The 26223-nt window shown below is 41.2% G+C and overlaps 1 protein-coding gene across 1 annotated transcript in view; it reads left to right on the top strand.

The window, feature by feature from the left end:
• CD2AP (CD2 associated protein) overlaps positions 1-26223 on the top strand; it is a 70271-nt gene that overhangs the window by 13979 nt on the left and 30069 nt on the right. Inside the window, exons 3-6 of the mRNA XM_086460484.1 lie at positions 14688-14841; positions 18520-18620; positions 23078-23198; positions 25642-25826. Coding sequence (XP_086316610.1) covers positions 14688-14841; positions 18520-18620; positions 23078-23198; positions 25642-25826 — 561 coding nt within the window. The remainder of the gene's footprint in view (positions 1-14687; positions 14842-18519; positions 18621-23077; positions 23199-25641; positions 25827-26223) is intronic.

The raw sequence follows: 26223 nt of genomic DNA, 5'->3' as shown, positions 1-26223 counted from the left end.
TGCATATAAGCTTGTAGTGGGGTTGAAATATGTGAATTAAGAGTTCTTGTTCCTGACATTGTTATTGCCAATTTTCTTCCTCTTCCTGTATGGGCAATTTAAAATAAACAACTTCATAAATTCCTGAAAGGAATTAGCCGTGGAAACCTAGCAGACTTTTATTGTTTTCTTTGAGAGTGGCTTTTCCTTTCTAAAATTCATCACCTTGCAGACAGACATTCATCTCCGGTGTGGGTTACAGCAGTGCAGTAATGCTGTTCCTGGACGTGTGAGGTTTTTGGAGATGTTAAGGTGTGTGGGATGTGGAAGGCTTTTGTTTTGTTTTGTTTGGTTTGGTTTTTTTGGTTGGTTTGTTTGTTTGTTTGCATTTTGTTGTTTATTTATTTTTAATAGCTCCAGTCACTCTCCAGCCAATGCTGATGTCCCCCAGTGCTGATAAGCTGGAAGTGATGATTTGGTGTTCATCCTGCTCATTTTTGAACGTTTTTGTCCATACATAGCTAAGAAGGTTCTTTAGAACTTAAGTTCCTTGTTTTATTTCATTTATTGCTATCTTAGTTTTGTAACTAGCTATATTGTGAGCAATACGGCTTTTCCCAGTAGTAAAACCAGTTCGATCATAAGCTCAAGGCAGGAACTCGAGTGAGGGAGGAGCAGTGGGTAGATTAATTAGTAGCTTCCATCAGTTAAGGTAGAAGAGTTTGCCGGTAGGCTTTGGGGGCATGCTGGTGAGCAGGCTGGACACTTCCACAAGCATGTTTGGGCTATGTACCGCTTCAGCCGCCCGCTCAGCCGAGGACGTGTCTGCGATAGAACTGGTTCGGAGAAAATGTTTTGCCTGCGCAGGTGTGTGCAGCTGCTCCCGCTTAGCTTAGCGCCGAGCCTGGATCCTTTTCAGGTGAACACGTGAACTTTGCTCGCTGCGACATTTTTCTTCCTCCCCTTAAATAAAAAAACCCTGCAATGCTGGGTGTGTTCGAGCAAATATGTCCTTGGAAGAGGTAAGCTTGCTTTATTTTCCGTATGTTCTTAACATCAAATATCGTAAACAGACTTGGTGTTTCAGGGTAATGAACGTGAACAGCAGCACAAATTTAAAAGTTGTGATTGCGATATAATTTTTAGATTTTATTTAATATATAGTGGAAATTCTTGTCCTTAGAGTTGTTTGAGTAATAAAATTACTGGGGTTTGGTTTAGCTTATCTACCTTCTGTAGTGTATAGAGATGCATAAGGACTGCAGGCAACCATGGTGCTTGCACGAGGGATTTCTTTTAAAAAGGGTGATTTGTTTTTAGGGATTACGTTCTTGTTCAGCTTCCTGGTCTATGTGTTTGTCCATGTAAACAAGACAAAACGCAAGCCCCTTTCCTTCCCTTAAAAGCCCTCCTTGACCCAAACTCTGGCATAGCTGACCTACCTTTTTACAACTGTGTCTTTGCTGCCTCCTTCCTACGTTCTTGCTGGTGGGATGCTGTTAAGCACTGAGCATGCTGTGAACCAGAGAGAGAAGTTTTGGCTGAAAACTCCTTCAAGCGTAGCGTCTTCCTTAATTCCTTTTCAAAAATAGCAAATTGACCTTGCCCAGAACTTTGAACAGGAATCGTGGAGTCAGGAGGGATAGTGAGCGAGACAGTGTCACTCTCTTCTGGGTTGTACTTAGTTCTAACCTAGGCATAACTAAACAGTGTAGTAACATTAGTTAAAAAACCCAGATTAATAACTGTAAGCTTTTAAGCAATGTATATAGGATAAACCATGTGCATTTAGTTTGAAGTAATTAGGATGTCTTTATAGAATGGAATTAAACAAATATGTATTTGCAGAATTTGGGGGTTTGCCCTCTGCTAGGTATTCTGTCTGAATTCTTTGTGTCCAAGTAAGGCTTGGAGAAAATTAGATATGCAGTAGTTTATCAACCTTATCTCTCAAAAGATATTTCAGTTTATGCATCTTTTTCCTTTGCTTTGTTGTTGTTTTGAGGAAACTGTCATCGCAGTGGGTTGTGTAGGGAGGTGAGACTGAGCAGCTCAGAGCTGTCGTGAGCTTCCCAGGGAGAGGTAGGCAGCCCTGCCAGTAAGAAGGCAATGCTTGCTTTGAAGCTGGCAGTTCTGGTTTTTCAGAAACAAAGATAACATGCAAGATTGAAAGCCATATTAAGTAGTTTTGGTTTCAGTGCTGAGTATATGAGAGAAACAATGGGTGTAAGGTGGCTTTTTGTCTCCTGGCAAGGGGTGAAGCTGAGCAGTCAGGCTGGTGCTTTAAAACCTTTTGCCAACGTGATGGTGCCATCCATTGTTCCTGCTGATTTTTCTTCTGGGAGAAAACAGTGCCACTGGAGAGTGTGTTATCAGGGGAAGCCATGTGGGTTTGCCTGAGCTGCTCCCGCTAATCGTGTCCATCGGCATGCGTCTGGGATTTGCGAGAATGGTGATAATGATTCCTGTGCTTGTGGGGTGAGAGATGGGTCTCTGCTAGCCAGATATTTTGGCCTGAATAACAAGGGAATGGGTTTCTTCCAACCGGAATGTCAGGATAAATGACCTGGGTGAACCTTGGTTATGATGGGGAACCATTGCTTCTAAAAGTAATACTAAAAACCAGCTGAAAACCTCGGCAGATACAGCCAATGGCACTGATACATAGGCACGTAGTCATATATATCGCAGTTTTCACTGAGATTCAGAGCTCAGCATGGATTATTCTTATTCCTTTGACTTTTGTAGTTGAATCACTGGATTGACTGCTTGGGTTTATACCAGTCAGGCCCTGATCCTGTGAGTTCCCTTTGTAAACTGACTGTATCTGGCATATAGAGGGGAAAAGGAAACTCTTGAGGTTGGTTTGAGTTTGCAGATGGTCTGAGACTTTGCACCATAGAGCTGCTGCTGCTGACACAGCAATGCCAGCGCAGCCACTGGTGGGCACCTGCGTGCCAGGCTGTCTTTTCGTATCATTGCTGTGTCCACACTGGGATTTTATTGCCGTATCAGTGTTGGTTGGGGATGTGTGGATTATTTCATATTCCAACGCAGTGTGGGTATGTTGATTAGAAAGATAATGACATGAGAAAGTTATGTGGCTATGTGAATTTTTTATCTTGATGGACTGTTAGATCTGAAATGTCACAGATTCTTTCTTCAAAAGCTAACTATTTAAGTGAAGAAAATTTGGTGAAATACTGTGGCCCCTTCCGTCTTCTAGATGAGCACCAGTGCTTTAAAATGTTTAAAAACATTACCTGTCAAGAAGGCTTCAGTTTGCACTTGAAAATTGTTGTTTCACTGTAAAAATCTGTAGCATCGTAAAGTCTTCCGTAGCTGAATGTGAACACAGAATGAACAAAACACTGGTGCTTCTTTTAATATTCATGATTTTAAAAAATATTTGTTCCCTATTTTAAAAGACTGTGTTGCCAAGAGCATCAGAGAAATAGAAAGAGCTCCTAAATTTTGCCTCAGAGGCAGTACTGGTATGGAAGGGAACGTGAGGTACTGTTCTAAAAGGACAGCAGGAAAAAATGTGATTAATGACTCATGTGAATCCTGCTTAATATGCTAATTATTCTCTCTGATTTGAGTTATTTGAGTTTCTTGATTGCACATGTGCCTCTTGCTTCCTCTTGTTTTTCTAACTGTCGTGTCAGCTTGTGTTGTTTCTCTGTTGTAACTGCACACTCCTGGATACTCCTAGTGCTGCTCGGGTTGGGTGTGATGGTTTGTTGCACGAGCTGGTCTGGAAAGGGCAACAGGTATATACAAGTAGTTGTTCCTTTAACCACACAAAACAGTCTGCTCTTTTGCCCTTCCTTATTTAGATTTGACACTTCATTTGTGTGTAATTTTACAACTTTCTCTCCAAGCCCCGGAGAAGGGTAACCATTCTCTGGCTGGAAGCTTGCAAACAGCGTGTGTTCCATCAGGTGCCATCAGTGAGTAAACCTCACAAAGCATCGCCGGTGTCTTGGTCAGCAATAATTGACTGGACGTGCAGAAAACTTACGCTAGAGTTTAGACAATCACTGTGTACAGAAGTTTATAATACAGCCATAAATATGTGCTCTGGAATTAGCGTATCTAATAATACCAAAAAGATCAGTTCTCCACATACTGTAATAAGTAATGTTTGTGACATCCTGGGGGGCTCTGGGCATGCCTTCAGTGCTGTACTTTTAGTACTTTGCCATATGTCTGTTAAATCAATGCATGTTGTGGTGGTTTGGCCCTGGCCAGACTCCAGGTGCCCACCAAAGCCGCTCTATCGCTCTCACCCCCTCAACTGGACAGGGGAGATAAAACATAACAACAGGCCCGTGGGTCAGATAAAGACAGTTTAATGAAGCGAAAGCCGTGCGCGGAAGCAAAAGCAAAACAAAAGCTCTTGTTCTCTACTTCCCACCAGCAGGCGATGTCCAGCCGCTTTCTGGGAAGCAGGGCTCCGGTACGCGTAGCGGTTGCTCTGGACGACAAACGTGAAACGAATGTTCCCCCTTCTTCCTGTTTTCCCCAGCTTGTATTGCTGAGCAGACGTCATGTGGGATGGAATATCCCTTTGGACAGTCTGGGTCAGCTGTCCTGGCTCTATCCCCTCCCCAGTTTTTACCCACCCCCAGCCTGCTGGGGAAATGTTGGAGAAACAGCCTTGATGCTGTGTGAGCCCTGCTCAGCAGCAGTCAAAACACGGGTGTGTTGTCAGCTACCACTGCACAGCACGGTGAGGGCTGCATCTCAGGCAGACCCATTACATATGTGTACACCCAACACAGTCAATATTTCAATATTAAATCTGTTCTTTTGCCTTTTTTTTTTTTTTTTTTTTTTTTTTTTTGTGATGAGGTTGAGTGAAGTAATCTACTTGTGAACTTGAATCTTAAACTTGTGTGGGGCTAGCTGATCTGGCTTGTCATCTCGTCACGTTTGCACCACTTGTGAATTTTTTTTTTTTTTTTTGATGGGTCACCGTTTTGGAGGGACGAAGTTAGCTGTCCTCTGCTGTAGTGTGTTCAGTATTAAATTTATTTTTGAATGCATGTTCTCCTTCCTTGAACACTAGGCTCTACCTATTACTGTGAGCTGATCTCACAGTTAGGAGTGGTAATTGTTTTCTAGGCTTAACAAGCTTTTTGGATACTTTTCCTAAAAATGTGATTTTGGTGTATTTTTGTGAGTTTGTTAGCTTTGGACTTGGTGTAATAGGCTTTCAAACTGTTAGAAACTGATGATGATGGGCAGCTGCCCTGTCACCTAGCTGCTTACAAAACAGGAGCAGAAAGCAAGACACATCTTCAGTTAAAAATGTTAGTTAGTGCGTGAATCTTTGCTAAAACTTACTCTTTAAACCTCTTTTAATCTCCACTGTTGTTTTGAGATTTCTATTTTTAGTCCCTATTTGGCAAATCTCTTAAGCATTTAATGTTGTGTCTTAAGCAAGAGTTGTGATGGGACATAGATGTGGCAATGTTTTAACTTGCAGCCACCTCTGCACAAAGGTTAAAGGAAGTGAAGGGCTGGAGGTTTTACGGGGAATGGAAAGAGATGGGTGCCCTGGAAAAGGTATGCAGGGAAGAAGGAAGCTGAGTACGACAGCGGGTGCAGGAAGCCAGGATGATGGTGAGAAGGAACAAGGGATGTTCCGAGTTATAAATGTCACACTGGACCCGTAGTGGTTAATGGATCACACGTTTCTTTGGACCAGCAATAGAGGCATTTAACTGGGAGAAGGCAAAGAAATGTGTCTTCCTGCCTTCCCTTGTGGGGAGAACTTGATAAAACACCACATATTGTAGGAGCCAACGTGTGATTCTTGGTTTCATTGATCTAAAGCACTATTTTGTGGCTAGTCATTGACAGGACAATAACACTTAGTCTATAAAACAATTACAAGAAATATAATTAAATTTTCATATGTATAAACAAGTAGAATAGGAAAGAAATGCAATTAACATTTTAAGATGTTTTTATCTGGCTGTGGATGCGGGAGCACCATGAAATATTATTTAGGTATAATTTTTAAAAGTACTTTAAGACTAATTTTTTTTTCTTCAGTTAAATGGTTGGGAAACATTGCTGTACACATCTGTGCTTCCCTTAGTTACTCCTGTTAATTTTGGATTCTTTGCTCCACTGTTGGTGGGCCTGGTGATCCAACTGCTGTGCTTTTTCTGCGTTTGGACTTTGATCCTTGTTGAAAGTAGATGGAAAGAATCTTTGTAACGTCAGCAAAAGCATCTTAGGATGCTAAGTCATTATGTTTTTTTTTTAGGTCTCTTGTATTTTGCAAATATTAACAAGACCTTAGATCAGAATTGTTCTGACACTTGTTAGGCACAAGTGTTACAGGTATCCAGTTCTCCACAATAAAAAAAATGTATTTTAAATATATATAAACATGAAATCTATGCATGTATAATAATGTATATAATCTCTATCAAGATCTGAAATTCCAAGCTTGCTTCTACATTCCCTCTGTAGAGATGAGTTTACCTTTATTTAGGGTAGTCCACTTGTTTGCCTGCTCTTCACTTTAAAATACTACATTTATTTAATAGCTTGAGCTTTAGTCTGTAAGTCTGAAGTGACTCTAATTTTTTTATGCTTCCCAGAGATCCTGCTTATTCCACATTATCTGTTGTGAGAAAGAAGTGATACCTTGCCTGATGGATGATGCCCTTCTTCCTAATAAGGAGGCAGTATGATGAGATGATCTTTATTTAGCATAGAATGACACATATAAAAATGTTGGTAACTTGTTAAACTTCATGCTGAGTGGTGTGATGTGGGTGTGATTTAACAGAACGAATGCTGGGGTTCTGTCTGCACACTGGAGAAGCGTGAGCCTGGCTTGAGTCACTTCTTCTGTAGCTAATTGTGTTATATTCTTGGGGGAGAAAAAGTTAGAAATTGTGATTTAAATATGCAGCAGGCACAAATATTAATAATTCAACTTTCTGCAAATATTTCTCCAACCATTTATGAAACTCTGCTATGCACAGAGAGCTCATAGATGTCTTCTGGCATCGTTTACGGGTGGAGAAGTTTACCTACCAGGACTTTACATCCTTGCTTTCTGTTCTCTCATGTTTGAAGCATGTGAAAACTTTAGGTGTAAATGGATAGCTCTGCATAAAACTCTTACAAGAAACACTTAGGGGAATTTCCAAAGCCATGCTCACGGATAATGACCTTTGAGCAAGCAGTGTGCTGTGTTGAGGAAGTACAGCAACAGTCGCTGCCATAGCAGTATGTGTCTGTAGCTCCTGTGAAAATTGTTGGAGGTTCACATCGGCTGGAAACCTATTTCTAACCTTAGTCTTGAACAGAAATTCCTTTGACTGGCGTGTACAGACATCAGAATATGAAGCATTTTCAGTTTTGGAAGAGGCAAAGATGAGTGATGCTGCCTTACTGTTGGTTCAGCCTCGTCGTGGGTCAGCACAAACCCAGGGATTTACTATTAAAACAGTCCCTACTTTGGCCATAAATTAGGCCAAAAAAAATCGACATGTTAAACTGCCCAGGAGGTAATTTGTCTTGCAAAACAAAGGTTGTCAAGTTTGTTTGTTCTTCAGGTGGTAACTACTTTAGTCTTTAAAGTGATTTGTTTCTGATTTCAAGAATAACGTTTAATCCTCTGGGGAGTCAGGGGCAGCTTGTGACCTCTCCCAGCCGAGCTCTTGTGTTGGGAGGTGGAACCTGTTCTGGCCTCCCAAATGCTGCAGGGAAAGAGCTTGGGATCTTCTCAGGTTTATTTGGTTCATAAATTGTCTTCATCTGTCCTTTTAGTTCATGGCAGGTGTGGCAAAGGAATGGGGCAGATAGGAATAGCTGCAAATCATTCATCTATCTTTCTTTGCCTTTATTAAATATTTAATTTCTATGGGCTCCTGCATTGGGGATGAGAAAACATGTTTTGTATTCAGGGAGGAGATGCTGGCACAATGAGAGGACGTGGGATATCAAAGATTTAAGAGACTGGAGCTGTTAAAGTTGCTCTGTGCCTGCCTGTCTGTTGCTGAAACTAAGACTGTAAATGCAAGAGTTGCTTAAATAATGAGCTGTGTGAAGATTTCTGTGTTCCAGGAGCCACGTTGCATTTGAACGGATTGTGGCTGACAATATCTCATCTGTGTGCAGCTGTACAGGTTTTTATAAGTATTTATATACGGTCACACGCATATTTCAGTGATGGGGTTTTGCAGGCTGTGAGGGAAAGAGAAAGACAAACTTGTATAAGCAAAACTATTGCCTGTAGATTTATCAGAAGTTTCCAATTCCTCCCTCTCACCTAAAATAAGTGACAGGCTCAATTCTGACTTCCTCGTTTTCGGCCCAGTAAAACGTGAATCATAAGCTTGCCAGTCCCTGGGTCCTTTACTGTTGTTCTGATGGGGAAGAAGAGAGATGAGATAATCTTACGTGGATGCTCAGACATTACCTTTGTGTGTTCTTCATCTCAGCCTCTTTAGAGGTTGACACTATTTTCTGATGCTTGAGATCTCGCTTTAAAATGTACTCAGCGAGTAACTTGAATGCACGTAGCTTTTGTACAAGCTGATGTTTCGTCATTTACAGTGGAAATAACGTGAAAAGTCTGAAGATGATTGTTCTTGGTATAATGACATATGTAGAAGGAGATGGGCAGCTAAGGTCCTAATATTTATGCTTGAAAAATCTAGCTCGGGATTTAGGTTTACTGGATAATGAACTTTTCTGTGCCCCGTAATTCAGGAATGGGCTTCCTATTTATAACCATCTATTCCTCATGTCCTTTCAGACGATCTGACGTGCTTGCTTTATCTCCAGTGCCCTGCTAATTTTAGTGCTCTTGGCTTCTGGCGAGGGAAGTGGGGAGGATCCTGCTGTCCCCACTGGGGCGATGCGTGGGCAAGCGGCTGATGGTGGGAGGGCTGCTTGCTCGCTCGCTTGAGAAGTAGGTCAGGACCGCCTACTTATTTGTATATTTTAATAAGCATCATGAGGCTGTAGATTAATTTAGATGTGTTAGAGTTTTGTCTGTGTGTAAAGAAGATTAATTCTTGTTTCACATGTTGCTGTACCTAAATGATTTTGAGATTTTATATATAAACATGTACATTTCCGTGAGGAATTATTAAACTGTGATAGCTGCAATTAAAGCAAAAGCCACTTAAGATCACCCTGATCTTTTTTTCACTATTGAATTAGATTTATACACATTTTTGCATATCTCTCTGTGGTGATTTCAACAAATGTTGTAAGTGTTGTGAAATAGACATTTAGTGGAGATTATGAAAACTTCAAACCTTTATGACTAGTGCTGTAGTTTGCAACAGAAGGAGTGGGTGGTTACTTCCTAGCTGAGTGTGTTTTATGCCAAGAGACAGTCTGTATTGACCTTGTACTGCCAAGTCATAAATGCGTAAAATCTGTTTTGCTAATGGAAACACTGACAAGCCTTGAACTGCAGTGGGCTGGCATAATAAAAATATTAAAATTTCTAGCTGCAGTTAATGTCAGATTTTCATTTCATTTTTGCTGGCTGGCAGCTGATGGTGGCCTCATCTTGGAACAAGCTGAAGTGTCCCGGAAGTTTCTTTGTTGCTGTTGTCACAGCACAGACTCTGATGCTTTGGATATACGAGGCTGACTTAACAAAAACAAACAAAAGAAAAATGCCTTACTTGTTGTGAAGCCAAGGAACAGGAGTCTTGGGCACATCCAGGTTTGTTGTTAGTGGTACCTGGGAGATGATACCCGTGGGCAGTGCCATTTTCCAACTAACAGGCCAGCTGTTTAGGCAGAGGTGTAAGAATTGTAGACTCTTCGTAATGTTTAATGTTAATTGCAGACTCTTATTAATGTTATTAATGGGGCATGTGTTAATGTTTGCATCAATTGGCATCAGGTTTCAGAGATCCAAACTGATAGGTGTCTGGTTTAGAAATTAGTTCCTTTGTGAAATCTTCACAATGTCCAAAAGGTCAGAGAGTCGTAACGATGATGCTCAGGATGAAATGGCTGGCAGCGGTGATGGGTGCGTATGTCAGAGGATCCTGACGCGTGCATTTGAAAATGAATCTTAGAGCAGTTTCCTGCTGTTCTAGGACTGATGCGAAACAGGTTTGTGATGTAGTGAACCACATGGAGGTGTGGAGACTGGGGATTCCTGAATTTGCTTTAACTAGGTTTGGTTTTAATGTGGTTTTTAATGCCCTGAGGAAGGAGAATTAGTGCTGGAGTTCCTCTTTAACAAGAAGAAGGAAAAAAAAAGAAGTTCTTACTTACAAGGATGTGCTAAAGGTCAGTAGGTTAAATACTGAGAAAGCAGTTGGCTTATGCATGCGCTGCTTACTAACCCCTTCTTCTGTGGTTCTTTGTCAAAACTAGATTTATCACTGGTTGCTATAGGAGTAGAGTCTTGTGAGGTTATTTTTCCTCCCCTTGTTGCAAAGCAGCCTCACTTGATGCTAAGGTCACAGCGTACTTTCTGATACACAAAGTAAAATGTCACCCTCCGCTGTCTGTTTCAAGTGTGGCTGGCATCGATTCTTCACCCATGTCTATTTATTGCAAATATTTGCTGATTATTGGCAGCCCTCTGCTCCTGGTTTTTTCACATGAGCATCTTGATCTTTTTCTTGCGTCCTCTTTCCTTTTATATATATTAGATTAGGAAGGTTTCTTTTAACTGTGTTTTGAAGTATTCAACTTTGGTATCTTGGCTGTATTAGGAAGGTGGTACCAATCTCTCCCAGTGCTGGATTGTTCTTTCTGGTTTCTGCTAATGAAATTGTTAAACAAATCTTCAGCCTCTGAATCTGTTAGCAAGACTTTCTTCATATAACTGTTGCTTACAGAATTATTTTACATCTTACCTTTCAATCTAATTTCACTCTGTTTTCTGTTATATTTGCCATTGCTAGCCTTTCAGTATCTCCTACCTGCCACCACTTCAATTACTGACTCAAGCCTGGTAAGAAAGTCGCTCAAGCATTGCTCCTTTCATTTTTGGGTCTCCGTCTTTCGTAGCGGTCGCTGCTTTTGACTCAAATCTTTTCCTGTTGGTTGTAACCTCTCAGTTACATTGCTGCCTTTGATACTGCTTCTGAACTTAAAAGCCTGTTGTCTTTTTACTTCAAATTATTAGTAAAGGTGATGCTTACCTTGCAGCATATTCTCGCATTTAGAAGTGGTGTGGGGAGGTGTTTAGTTGTTGGTTTTTTTTTTCTTTCTTTTTTGTAATAAATTGGGGGGGAAGGGAGGAGGTCCTGTTCTTGACCAGACTGCCTGTGTATGCCTTCCTCATTTACCTTTTGCATCTCTGAGTATCTCACAAAGTTATTGAAGCAGCTGCTTCTGAAGTCTTGTGTGAAGTGCAGACCCGGGGAAGGAGCCCGGAGCTCACTCCTCACCGGAAAGCATTACAACTGAGAAACCAGTTAACTGGGGAAGCATTAGTTCCTGGAGCAGCTGGAAGCCTTTGGAGGCTGTATAAAATACAAAGCAAAAGAGTATAATTTTAAAAATCTGGGGGCAGAACAACGCTAGGCAAGCTTTCAAGTTCCCAGAAAGTTGAGCTGAATGGCCTTGTCAGTAAGGCAGCTAGAAGGGTGTTTTGGAGGTGGCAATCTTTTCAGCTGTAGCCAAATTTAATTCCTTATGGATTATCAGACTTGTAAGTAACTGGACAAACACCCACAGGACTGAGAGTGGTGGAGTCTTTGAAATGTGAAATGTCAGCTCAGATGGGAGGTAGACATGATGCTGTGCTGCTCTGGAGTTTTTGGTTTGTTTTTTTTTGGCTTGGAAGATGGGATCTCAGCAGAGCTAAGATCTCCAGGGCAGAAGTCCCTGCGGATGAAGGCGAGTAACAGCAGGAACTACTCTCCTGTTTTCTGAAAAGCCTCTTTATGTTGTGTAGGTGATTGGGAGAAAAATTGTGCTGTCTGTAGTCTTATTCTGCTTGCTCTGCTCTCTTGGGGAATAGGAAGGTGCTTTGGACTGTTTGACTTGAGGTTTGTAGTATGGTTGAAAGCATTGGTAGGTTTCCAGACCTGCTGAGTTTTCCAGATGGACAGCTGCAGTAAGTAACCTGGGTTTTAATGTTCCAGAAGGCACCAGATAGGTCCTGGTGAATATGTTTCTCATATTTTTGGCATTTTGTCAATGCATGGATTTTGTTGTCTTAAAGCTCATGTTTAAGAGTTCACACGACATTAGTAAGTGTGTATGTATACGCATTGCCAATATTGCAGCTACAGCTGCAGTAACTGGTGGAGCTGTTAACCAGTGGCGACTGATAGTGGATGCAAGAATTGTTCTGAAGTGGATCACAAAAAGCTGCGAAGTTCTTATGGGTGTTTGCTTTCCTCGAGACGTTGTAATGCTATGGTGGTGGGAAAGCTGATGGGCTTTGAGGGTCTTGCTAAGCACACAGGTGATTAGGGGGCTGGAGCATCTCTCCTACGAGGAAAGGCTGAGAGACCTGGGGCTCTTTAGCCTGGAGAAGAGAAGACTGAGAGGGGACCTTATCAATACTTATAAATATCTGAAGGGTGGGTGTCAAGAAGATGGGGCCAGGCTCTTTTCAGTGGTGCCAGTGACAGGACAAGGGGCAACGGGCACAAACTGGAGCACAGGAAGTTCCGCTTGAACATGGGGAGGAACTTCTTCACCCTGAGGGTGACAGAGCACTGGAACAGGCTGCCCAGGGAGGTTGTGGAGTCTCCTTCGCTGGAGACATTCAAAACCCATCTGGACGTGTTCCTGTGTGACCTGCTCGAGGCTAACCTGCTGGGCAGGGGAGTTGGACTAGATGATCTCCAGAGGTCCTTTCCAACCCCTACCGTTCTGTGATTCTGTGAGATTCAGTGGATGTAACACACTTGGATTTTCAGAAAGTCTTTGATAACATTCTGCATCAAGTTATTGAAGGAATGAAGTTGCTGTGAGACTGAAGGAAAAATTCTTTTATGGGTTGGAAGATACCTAAAGAATAAGAAGCAAAGGACTTACCAGTGACTTGTCAGGATAGAGAAGAGTTGGCCATGGGATCCCCCAGGAGCTGGTTGTGGTACCAGCTCTGTTCAGAATCTCTGGTCATCTGGAGAGGGGATTTAACGGCAGGCACTCCCATTTTGTGAGTGCTATTAAACTGTTACGTAGTTCAATGCCATGCTGATGGTAAGGAGCTGAGCAGGCAGAAAGGGTGGCAGATGAGCTTCGAGGTAAGTAAATGCCAAGTAATGTGTATAAGGAAAGTAATCCTTATCGTGCCTACCCGGAACTGCCAGTTGCAAGTTAAACATCAGCTCATGACTATGTGGTATTGTTGCTTTCAGTTCTCTGAAATCCTCAGCTCTGGGTGCAGTGACAGCCCAAAACACCAGCAGGATGCCAGGTGTCACCAGATCTATTGAGAGCAGGATTGGGACAGGTGGCTAGATAGATGGTTAAGGGGATGGAGCAGCTGTCTGATGAGATGGGGGCTGACAAGGCTGGGACCCTTCAGTTGAGAGGATAAAGCCAAGGGCTGATATCATTGAGGTTTACACAGCCGTGGAGGTAATGGTAAACTAAATGCAGTGGTGGGGAGCACGCACTGGGACTAGTAAGGTGTCACCTTAAGGCAGATGAGAGAGAGGAGCCTCTTTACATAGCAGAGAGCAAATCTGGTGTCTCTCCCCAAGGAAGTTGTGGAGGGAGACGGGACCATGGGTGCAGAAAGGGATTAGGCAGCTTCATCTGCAGAAATGAAAGAGAGAAGGGAGGCGGTGTATCTCCTGAAGGAAACCTTTATGTGTGCTCTGGGGAGGCGGGAGGATCTGGGCTGCAGGCTAGTTCTCTAAAGAGCGTCTAGGACTGTGGCTGCTGGGAGCTGTGTTGTGCACTAGATAGGCCATCGATCTGACTTAATGGGCTTCTTGTGCAAAGCGGCAATTTCCTTCTCTCAGAGTATCTGTTCTCTGGTGGAGTCTCATTTAATGAGCTGGCACAGTAGGATAACAGCTGAGTACATGGCCTTTTCTGTGAAGAACTGATGCTTTCTTGTTTATAGGCTTTTTAGTCTGGATTGGTACATTCAATTCCGGTGCTAACACCTTAATTTAGAAAGATAGGAGGGTGGGAGACAATTATCCAAAAAATTATGAAGGTGGGAGACAATTATCCAAAAAATGATGTCTCTTACTTTCCTCCTACACCTTTCCAGCCTCACTTCCTCCTGCTTCATTTCTTGTATTTCACTTTCTTTTCCACTCTTGTCTTTCAGCAGTTTAGAGATGATCAGTTTTATATACTGAAATATTTTATTTAGTGCCCTACCCTGTGGGTCTGTCATTGAAGTAATATTTATATTTTAAAAAATGTTTCCAAATATGAGCTGTGATTTAAAAGTTGTAATATGGGACTTCTGGGCTCTGAGCTCCTTTGGTAGAATTGGAGTAGATGGCTAAAATACTGCCCCTGTTTCTGAATTTTCTCAGCACATCAGCTTACCTGTTTACTAACATGATTGTATGGAAGGGTCAGGTTTATTAAGGCCTTTAGTATGTTTAGGTGCAGGATGCCATGATTTTTGAGTATAATACATCATTACACACCCAATGGTAAGTATCTGAAATCTGTTAGTCTATGGAGCTCCTGTCTAAAAGCACTGACCTCTTGGGTAATTTAAATGGCCTCTCAGTCTTTCAAATCTCTTGTTTCAGGAAGTTAAGAAGGATGTAGAACCCAAGGATGATGCCGTACCAGTCAGGAGGGAGAAATCTGGCAATGTAGCCAGTCTTGTGCAGCGTATGAGCAGCTATGGCCTTCCAGCAGGAGGATTTCAGCCTCATCCCCCGTCCAAAGGCTTCAAGAAAAGTATGTAGTCTTTCCAATTCCTTCAATTGTGTAAGCTGCTGACATGTATTTTTTAAATAAACATTAATTATTTAACGTCTGACTTAGTGTTAAGGTTGTGTGGAAAACTAGAGACGTAGGAGGAAAAACTTCTAAGCCAAATTCTGCTCCTGGATGCATGGGCAGAAAGCTTATATGTAGTTCTTAACAGCAGCAATAAGGATGAATTTTCCTGGGAGCAAGATTTAGACCCCTTCCAGATTCCAGAGACTTGCTCTGTAACTTCCACCTGAGCTCTGCTTGTATTGTCAGGTACCTGAATGAGACCTGCAGGCCTGTTCACAGTAAACAAAAATCTTCCCATGGTCATTTCTTTTAAACATAGAAGCTTTCCTACAAATTCAGGGCTTTCTGGCAAGGAAACACTGCATAGTTTAGGTTCCTCTTGTTTGGTAGGCTTGCTTCTAGTGTGAAATTAGGTGGACTTGGTGGTGTCTGAGAAAAAGTAGTGGTCTTCCTTTGATTGTAATTTCAGCCCCCAGGATGGTCAGGAGTGCAGATTTGGTGCATCTGTGCCCGTGGTTTCTCTGTTTTAATGCCAATATTTAAATTAAGGTGAGTAAAACCTAGAGCAGAAAACTTAGTGTTTCCTGCTTCCAGAAAATTGATTTGTGATTTATATTTGGACTCCTTAGTCATATAAGATACATTGCTTTAAATTGCTGTGGCTTCCTCTCTCTTATAAGGGATTGCAGGCATTTATGATTTAAGCTTGCTTTTTTTTTTGAAAGAAGGAATTCAGAACTTACTGTTTCTGGTATGTTTATGCTTTGAGTTTTTGCCCATAAAAGGAGAAGAGCCACTAGTTGTTTAGAGCCCTGAAATGGGACCACCAGCTTTACAAATTGTTAAAACTTTCTTCTAGGCAACTAAGGATGTCACCTTTAAAATCACTTTTTAATGAATCTGATCTGTGCACTCCTATGTGCCTGTTAGATGTTTGCATTAGCAGGGAGGCTTTTGAAGATCTAGCCTGAAAGATTAATTCTGTTCCTAGATTAATGCAACCAGGCTCTGAATGGGGATCAACATGATCCTTACTGGTCCTTCCAACTCAAGATACTCTAGGATTTTGTGATTCTGTGAACATGCTCTGGTAAAAGTTCAGGTGTTGGCTACTCATTCTGGTCTCCATAACCCTGGAATGATGCCATATTCGGCATGTCTTGTCCTCACGCTGGTGGCTGGGGCCAGGGTAGTAGGTACAACTTGGTCTCAAACTCTGCAGTGCTCTGGTTAGTCTCATCCTCCTAGAAGAAACTGGTGTTCCAGCATCTTCCTTTCAGCACACAACTGTTTACTCAGCACAACGACAATCTCTGCGCTTCCATTTTACTTGCTGTTCCCTCTTTCCTTGAGGACTGTTTAAATAGCTGCTGCAGATCCTGTTTGCATGGTGCTTGGGCAATCGCTCACTCCCTTCAAAAGGTTTCCAGTACTTAGTTGTGTTTCCCTTTCTGGTTCCTAACCTGGTAACATAAGGTTTATAATGGTAAAAATAAAGTTAAGCTTCTTTAGTAACAAGTTTCCAGTGCGCAGTGAGGTAGCTTGTCTCTGCCTGCGAAGCCTTTTGTAGTGTTCTCACGTGCAGCTCTTGGTGAATTCAGGTATTTTATATCAGGTGGGTAGTAAGCTGCAGGCAGCATTCCGATCAGTCAGATGGCTGCCTTTATTCAGGAAAAGGAAAACACAGAAGGTGTGCTAAGTTCCGGCAACAAAGGGCTAAATTTGGTTTACCCTGTACAAAACAAATAAAACCTGAAGCCAGACAATGTGTTTTGGAAACGGACAGAATTCCCCCGGGGGCTGCCAGCCCAGCAGTCCTGCAGCACAATGTGAAGCTGGAGGATTGTTTTCTGAGCGGATTGGTGAACTTCCTAGGTTAATCCAGGGAGCTTCAAAACTGGAAGGCAGCACTTCCTAAACAGGATATCACTGAAAACAGACCTCAGGTGAGAGAGAGTTCTGGATGTGAAATGTATCGGGGGGTTTGTTTTCTCCCCCTTTTCCCCGTTTAGATAGAATTACAATATGAAAAGGAATGCTAAGATCAGATTTATACCAAATGACCGTGACTTTTTAATTTGCCTTTTTTTGGTATCAGTTAATCTCGTACAAAGGAGGAGCCCTGAAAGCGCTGTAGGAGGTAGTAAAGGCCAGTGAACCGTTTATTGCAATTACTGTTAACTTAACAATCCCTCTTGGCTGATGTATGAGTTTCAGTGGAGTTAAAAGAAGGGTGTATTATGTGTTAGAAATAAACCTAGAGCTTCGTACTTCTGGTTTATTTATTTCCTTCTTCTTTTAAGCTCTTTAGAGCACAGACCGTATACCAGCATGTAGAAAATTCTTGATTTGGTGAGCCCTCTCTCAGAAACTTTAGATGCTGACTATTACTCGGATGTCTGGCGTGTTTTGTACTGAGGACACTGGGTGTGGCAGTCTTCTAAATGTCTGACTTTGGACTTTCAATGCTGCTGTAATAAGACAAGGATCCATTTTGGAGGCAGAATCTAGGTTTTGAAATGTTTTTACTAGCTAATCTTAATTGCTGAAGCTTAAGTATGGAAAGAGCGCAAAGTATAAGAAAGAGTATGGAAATTAATCAGCTCCTACAAGCTTAAGCTTTACCACTTCAAGCTTTTGATTCATATTTTCACATAAACTGTAGCAGATTGTTTTTGAGGAGGATAAGGGAGTGTATGTGGGTCCTAGCTCAGGATGACAGTTGCCTTCAAAAGCATGCTGGCTGCTCTGTTGTGGAAAAAATCTGAAGAAATGGCCTGTTGTTTGAAGGAGAAATGCCTAAACTCTCTTTGTTCAGCAGTAGCTCCGGGATATGTGCAGAGTAATCGAGCAATTGCAGGTTCACTCCGCTCTGTCTGGAGGGGTTGTTGGAACCTGCTTCAGTGCTCCCCCTCTCGAGACGTCACTTTGTCTTTTTAATGCCTGCAAGCTTTAATGGTATATGGCAAACAGCTAAAGATTGCACTTCATTATAATTTTGCCTTTGTCAAACACTGCTAATGGAAGCTTAGGTTTAAATTCTTGGGTCCATACTGGCACTGAGAAAAAGGAGATTGGATTTTGAAATACGAGCTGAGCAAATGTTGGCATTACCTCAGAGCTGTAGTTAGCAAGGTCTTTGTTAGAGGGAAGAAGGGCTGTCGGCAGTTCAGTGTTGTGCAGAACAAAACATGTTACTTCTTTCAGGATTGCTTAAAGGCTGGTGGCTCAAACTTGCACATTTTCTTCCAAGCAGGTGCTAGCACTGCAACAGGGAGCGGTTGTCATTCCTGCAGATTTTGGTCAGGAAGCAGCTTGAAGAATCGTTGTAGTGGGGATTTATCTGACTTGCTTGCGTCAACATGTTTTTTATAGCATGTTGGTAATGGCAGCGTAGTCTTTATTTGTTTGCAATCGGCAGTCTGTGAAGCTCAGTGGTTTGCAGTCTGTCTAGATATGGCTTGCCTAGCCTAAAGTGACACAAGCAAACTGGAAAACCAGCAGGAAAAGCTGTGTAGCTTTTTTGGATGGTTTATGGGTCTTCTGGTCAGATTCGGTCCTCAGGAGCTGAGTGTGGGAAAAACTAGTTTTCCTTTGCAAGCGTTCCTACTTTTGCCGTTTCCCTTGAATCAGGGTCTAAGAAGCGGCAGTGCAAAGTGCTCTTCGAATACGTCCCGCAGAACGACGATGAGCTGGAACTCAAGCTGGGGGATGTGATTGACATCAACGAAGAGGTAAGCTGTTTTACAGAGCTGATTGTCTCTTTATGTGGCCAAAAGTCAGATTGGTTTTTTGGCCGATTACTTGAATTACAAGGATGTTGGAAAAATGGCATGGGTAGTAGTGTTTTTGAAGCTGAAGCTAGAGTTAATACTTTAGGAGTTCTTTCTCTCAGGATCTAGTCCTAAATCAGTGAATGTTAGATGTTTAGGGGGACTGTTTGATCATAGCAGCAACAGGTTGCGACCTGTTACACAGATGCCTTTTTCAGAAGACTTTCGCAGTTCTTAGGCCCTGTTTGTGTGATCCTTGTTTTTAGGATGCTTATGCTAAAACTGTTTGACCAGTTGCCTCTAGGTTGACATACTCTAACTTGGTTTAGGTGAAAAATGTTATTTGACCTGATTTTCCAGTTTCATGCTTTCTTGCAGACTTGAAGCTTTGAACTAATAGTAACAGTATTCAGCACAGAAGCTTGTACCTGTAGTACAATATACTTTGACCCACTTGCACAAAAATATGGATCATACAAATACAGTCAACAACACGTTGTTATTTCTGTTGCCTTCCTTTTCCACTAGGCAAGAAATACAGATAAAGAGGTCTTGAGGTTCAGACTTTGGCGATGGCCCTTTGTATTTGAGTGGGGTTTTGGGATGGGGGTTTCTTATCTTTTCCTACCTCTGTGCCTCCTTGGTATCTGACCAGAGCAATTGTGGAAGGAACCTTTTCAGAACGGGCTGGAAAACTTCTGCATGGCGCGCTCTGACCTTCACTGGCGCCATCTCTTCTTACTGCCTCCCTGAGGGTTGAAGGAAGGAGGCTGAACTTACCTTCCTACCCATGTGTCTGGTGGTGCTTGTTAAGTAGCCTTATAAGATTGTGTTTTTCACAGGCATGACCTCTTCTGAAGAACTCTCTAGGATCCCAACAGTTGCCAGAAAGGACTTTTCCATTCTCCTAGCAAGGAAAAAATTATGCTTTTAGATGCATTTGCACTGATGACTTCTAGAGTTTGTTCTTTCTGAAAACACAGGGCAAACAACATGTAAAACCTGATCACTAAAATCACAGTTTCCTAACTACTGTTGTGTGGGGGTGTTTTGTAAAGGAGTGCTCCTGGGTAACCTCACCAGTGTAAGTTGTGGGCAGTGCGGGTACACAGCAGTCTCGATGCTGAATGATTCAATGTAAGCGTTTACAAGAGGTAGCATGTGCAGTGGACTGTTGAGGAAGCGGCCATTTTGGGTCACACATGTCAACATCTGGAATTATTTTGGGAGGGGTACTCAGTGTGATGTATCGGAGATGACCAAGTAGCCAAACAGAATAAAAAGATCAAAGTATTTCATCATCTGGTTTCTTAAGGAAACATGGATTTTATTTTATTCTTTAATTTTTTTTTTTTTTTTGGTCAGTCCCCATGCTTCTTCCTTTCCTAATGATTTGAAAAATACGTATTTGTAGTACCCAGCCTTTGTTACTTCTGAGAAAAACTGTTAATCAAATTTTTAGGAAAATGCTACCAGGTAGAAAAATATTGCAGCTATTAGCACAGACCTGTTTGCACATTCTTTCTTATAATGATCTAGAATAGACCGGCCAGGTGTAGGCTAAGTCTGCTTCACAAAACCATACTGATGGGCTAGAAATGTGAAGAATGGTAGGAAATACTATTGGTTGTGCAATATGCTGGGATAACCTGTCGTAGGTAACTTGTCCTCACTGCTGTGAGACAATTTGCTTCCATTTATATATAAAAAGTGCTGGTTTTATATATATGCAAGTAACTCATGACTGTTACTTCAAGGAAAGATCATTTGGTCGCTTTTTTTAATGGGGAAAATAAGGTAAAATCGATTCCACAAGGGGATCAGTTCTTCCAGTTACCTGAGAATAATTCGGTATTTAGCCCTTGCAATTGTTGTCATAATTGAGTAGTTACAACTGACACTACTGATCGAGAAATCAAAGGTGGAGGCAGATGGGTTCACAAATTAAATGGCCAGTGCTGAAGAGAGCAGGCTACGAGGATCAGAAGTAGCTCTTAGGGAAGAAGGCCCTTGTGCTATGTGCTGGCTGAATCTGCAGGGTTTTTGTTTATGGAACAGGTGGGGGTTTGCATGCAAAATACACACACAGACTGTACTGTACATCATTGCTGTAAAACTTCTGTTTCTCCTTTATGTTGTCCCCCCACTCCTGTCAGATGCAGCACTAAATAGCAGATTTATTTTTGTAGTACTAGTATTTGTTGTATTTGCATGCTGTGTTATCAAGCATAATCGAAGTTGGTATGACTCCATTAGTGGAGCTTTTACTAAAACAAAAAAAAAATTCAGATTGGCAAAGCTGCTTGTTTCAGCCTCCCCCCCACCCCTTGTTTAGAAGTCTGAGTTTTCATCTTCTTATAGAAATAAGTTGGTGGAATTCACACTCAAAAAAAGTACTGATGTGCGTACCAGAGCTGTAACTCTGTTTTGGGGAAATTGTTATCACGTGGTAAGATTTTGAAATGGAAGAGTTGTGAAATTGTCATCTGTGTTGCTAGCCCCCAGAGATGCACAGATGCTGTCCACCAAAGTGTGTAGAACTTCTTTTTAACCTGTTTTTTTTTAATGTCAATTAAAGATGCCTTTTCTGGTAATGCTGTTTGTATATAGTCAGGTTTTTTAAAGACAGCATGCTGAGGAGGCTGAAGCAAGTACGCTCAAGAAATTTTTGGTTTATTCATGACTGTCTCCAAACTGGCATCACTTCACCCTGTAAGTCTGTAAAGTGCTTTGCTGACCTTATTTCTTGGCAGAAGAATAAATGGATGCTCGAGTCGCTTTCTGTATCGTAAGCATTAAAAGTCCCTTTCCCATGGCTCTTGGGGTGTAGTATGGGCGAGTCAAGGCATTTGAATTTTCGTTTTGTGTAATGTATTATGTAAAGCACGAGGCACCAGAGCCTGGTCAGTGTTTATCACTAATCTATGCTTAAAATCTGTTTCGGAGGACCAGACTCTGAATTTGAACCACCCACAGCAAAGCTACATTTGAGCACCAGGATGCCTTTAAAAATAGCAGTGCTCTTTTCATTGCCTGTCTGGGTCTGTAGCTGACAGGTTTTGCATGCGTTCTGCTTGCCTGGAGGTAAGCTAGCATTTAAAAACTATGCCTGTGTGTCAGGCGTAGTGACCTACAAAACCAGGCTAAAAAAAAATATAATGTAAACAACTGCTGTTTGGGGTTTTTTTCCCTCCCCGTGTTGCTTTTCTTTCTTATCTAAAAACAGCTTTCCAGCCCCAAAACAAAGCAATTAAAATGAAATATTTTGAAAATTTATCTTAATTCCAGGTTTTAAGTAGTGCTCATTAGGCAAATACATTTGATTTATTTAAAACATTTTGAAAACTGTTCATAAATTTGAAAAGCACAATTCTTACTGAGCTTTCTGGCATTGTTTTACACCATCACCTATGCGTGCCCAGCTTTTGCTTGTTCTGCTTTGGACTGTGGGGTATTCCTGACAAACATTCCATTAAATTTTGGAGTATTGCACTGTAAATGACACACTGGGAATCCAAACACAGAACTGAGCATTAGAGTCGCCATGTTCCCTAATTCCCGAACAGGTTTATTTCCAGTGCAAAAATGAGTTGTTTTGTGAACAGCAAAGCCAACAAAATTCAGCATCCAACAGACTTCTGTCCTTAGGACTGCTGTGTGCCACCACAGAATCCTCATGTGTCTCTGCTGCCTCCGTCGGCCGACCAGCTCTGGTGGGGAAGTACCTGCACCTTCAGACACAGCTAGAGCTGGACGTGCTGTTCGGCCAGCTGCCTCCTGCTAGAAGGAACAGACAGCTTAGTTTTCCATTACTCCCTGATGTCCTTAAGGAATTTTCTCTTTTCTACCCAACATTATCTATAGAAATTATATCTCTGAAACTTGTGTCTTTTGATCAAAATTGTTTGAAGCTGCTCAAGGGGTATGAGGCCAGTGGGAATAGGACTGGTGGAAACTGAACAAGACAGAGGAAAAGACAGACGGACAGCAAGAGTACATAAACATTTCATTAGAAAACCAGGCTAAAAGTGCATCTGTTTCACAAACAGTTTAATGTTTTCTTCTTCTGTTAGATGTATAGTGCCTGTTATTCTGTCTTAACATGAGGAAGTTGATGAACTTTTCGCTGCTCTTCTGGATGGGCTGGCATGGCACTAGTCTCATGTTTCAGGATCATTGCTCTAGTGGTAGAAGTGACAGTAAACTATTTTCTTGCTCTTCTTTTTACCTGCTGTTTCAACATCTTTCTTTAAAGAGAAATCATGGCCATTTGAACTTTCCCAAAGCTGTTGTAGAGTTTTCTAAGTGAAGTATGGATTGAATTGATAGGAATTACTGTCTAATCTAACCCAAACCATTCTATGTTTCTATTAATTTCTTTTTGCTCTACTGATAATGTGCGAAATATTTCTATACAGGTAGAAGAAGGCTGGTGGAGTGGAACACTGAATGGCAAGCTGGGGTTGTTTCCTTCAAACTTCGTGAAAGAATTGGAATTGACAGATGATGGAGAAACACAGGACCCTCTGGATGACACAGGTGGTATTCTGTTTGTTGTAAACCCTTAGCCAAATCATTTTAGATCTCTGGTATAACTTGGAGTACTATGGTTGTAGTTGTATAAAAAAAATTGTAAAGAATTCAAACTTCCTAAGAACGATAAGTATTTAATTTCATTCTAGAAAATATTGATGTTGAGTGCGAAGATACTTGTCTTGCTCCCAATGCACTTCTAATAAAATTGCAGTCAAGGTCTTGATCTTGCAAATGTATATTCTGCATTTTATCACTAGAAATTTTATCATATTCAGAGTTGAGCTTTCTTTTAGTATTGGATTTAAAATGACTCTTCTGCTTAATAGCCTTTCTGAGTCTTATTCTCATAGACATGAGGTCTCGAATATGGAAAACTTAAGCCTTTAACCATGGCAGTTGAGAATTAAAACTTGAATTGAATCAAAACAGTATAGAGAGCCTCAACTTCAGCTGAATCCTGGGAAGGGGACTCTGGTTCTTCGTTATGTTTTAATCTAACAATAAAATGTTTTTAAGGCAGTATTTACCTTTAGTCACTTCTTTGTGGCTGTGACTGTATAGCTGAGGCAGAAGCAGGCGGGCTGTGGCTGAGTGGCGCCAGGCAGGTGTATGCCTCACCGCAGGTACTTTGTTCCCTTGAAATGCACTTCAGAGGGGTTCTGTCTAAGACCTGTTTGAAGGCTGAGGACTTGTGATATCATACTACTGGAATGGGAGCGCTCTTTGGGAACTACGTCTTGTCACAAGTTAATCGATGCTTAAAGACGGCTGTGTAATGTTCAAGGGAAAAAGTGGTGGGTTGTTTTTTCTTGTAGTAATGTGCACCCTTGCTTACAAGATGTTCAGTATTGATTGCTTATAACAAGGGTTTGCTCAGGGATAGGAAAGAAAAGTCTGGCTTGGATTTTTTTGGTAAATTGTGGCAATAATTGCAGTAGCATAAAACAAGAGCTGTGTGATGTGAGCAGTCCCAAATAGCTCAGTGGCTGTCATCTTGGAGGTCAAGTTCCCTGAGTTTTGTGGGGTCCAGTGAGATGAATTTACAAATGGGTATGTGTTGGTCTTAATTCCTGAATACTGAGGTCAGCGGGACTGAACAGGAATTTTAAGTATCTGTATTTTCTGTCAGTAACAAACAAGTTACTATTTTCAGCCCTTGTACCCCCAGGGGTTGTATTTGATGCTCAGTACTTTCACAGTCAGGATCTCAAGTATCTGCTAGTTCTTTCCTTACTCCTGGGAAATGATAAATGCCCCATTCACTGAGCTGTGGTCTTCAAACATGCAACCTGGACCTTTCTAATCAACGAAATGTGTAGTTATATCCCTTTTAGATATCTTAGAGGGATATAACTAAGTGAGGAGTAACTTGGTTGAGAAAAGGTGAGAAACTGAGGTCAAGAGCTATGTATTATGAAAACCCCTTAAATTTATGGTAGAGGGAAGAGGCTTTAATCTTTATTGCGATTCCCAGGCATGCATATGCTGAAAAGAACTTGACTGAAAGGGTAAAAGATGTGGAGGCTATTCTGAATTTGGTTTATAAAAGCTGTCTATTTTCTGTCTCCTGGAATTCTGCATGTGGAAGTAGTTTGCCCATGAATACTAGTTTGTAGGTTGTAGCAGATTTGACTGTAACTTAAAAATTTAAAATAAATAAATAAAGATGAAAAAATCTTAGAAGCTCCTAACGTCTGAATTAAGTTCTTCTCTGAACTACGTTTTTTGGAGGTGGATAAATGTTGTCCCTTAACACGGAAAGATTAAAAGACTTATAATACCTGTGTTATCTACCAGTGATGAATCTCAAACTGTATCTAATTTGAATGCTTAACTCATTTGAAATAGGTTTTGAGTGTTACCAGGTTAAAAAGTAGTTTAAATAAATTTGCAAGAGGCTCTTTTCAGGTATTTTTGATAGTGCATTTTGAGCAATAGGAAAAGTTCACTTTACCTTGAGAGGCATCACTCTACTACTGAAACACATCGTTTTTTCCTGTGGCTGTTGAAACGTGGTAGGACTCATTATGGACCTTTATTGATGATCGCTTTCAGCAGCTATAGCTGTGCAAATGACAAGCTTTTAAATGTTGGACTAAACCCATGTCTTCAGAGAGCGCGTAAGCAATGTTTCATAAAACTAATGGAAAACATTGGCGTTAACAGACTGTGGAGCCTGAGTGATAATTGAAATAGCAAGAAATTTAGTGATCTAATGACTTAGTTGCCAGAATATTCAGTGCTATACTGGTGTTATTTCAAATGGCCTTACGACAAATATGCAACTAGAAGAAATGCGAGATACTACAGCTACAATAATGTTCATAGAAAAACTGTTTAGCAAGAGCAATGCACACAGCTGTGTTACTTCCACTTTTTTTCTCAGAAGAGCAAATAAATAATTTCAGATATTAAAACAACGTTTTCTTCCTTGTTTTACTTTCAGAGTCTGTTTTCAGTGGTCCTACCTCACCTGTGGCTTCTCCAGGAAATGGGAGCGAACCTGGATCTGGACCAGCACAGCCAAAGAAAATCCGAGGTATTGGATTTGGAGATATTTTTAAAGAAGGCTCAGTGAAACTTAAGACAAGATTATCCAGTAATGAATCGGAAGATAAAAAGCAAGATAAGGTCTGTAGCAGTTCATACTGTTATTTTTTGTTTTCTTGTAAAAATAACGTAAAATGTGTGGAATCTGAAGTTGTAGTATCTTACAGATGCTGAATACACTGGCCATTTTAAAATTTGTCAATGTTGTTCCATAATCAGACCATAATCATCTCATCAGGCTCTTGCCTATAAAATGAAACAACCCTCCTCAAACTTCTTTTGTAGTAGGTTATATTTAACATTGATTGCAAAAGGTCTAGTCAAATGTCTTGGTATTTAAGACATTAGAGAGGGAAAACAAAGCTGATGTAAAAATTGTTGTTTCAAAACCATGCCGTATAAGACACAATGACTTCTTGAATACATCTACAGTACAAGGTCTCTCATTGTTCTCTTTGTAGCAGTCTTTGTATCTAGT

This window comes from Leptosomus discolor, chromosome 2 (genome assembly GCF_034619465.1).
Source record: "Leptosomus discolor isolate bLepDis1 chromosome 2, bLepDis1.hap2, whole genome shotgun sequence".
Taxonomy (NCBI): domain Eukaryota; kingdom Metazoa; phylum Chordata; class Aves; order Leptosomiformes; family Leptosomidae; genus Leptosomus; species Leptosomus discolor.
Note: the sequence above shows the minus strand (reverse complement) of the source record. Positions and strands in the feature narration are given on the sequence as shown.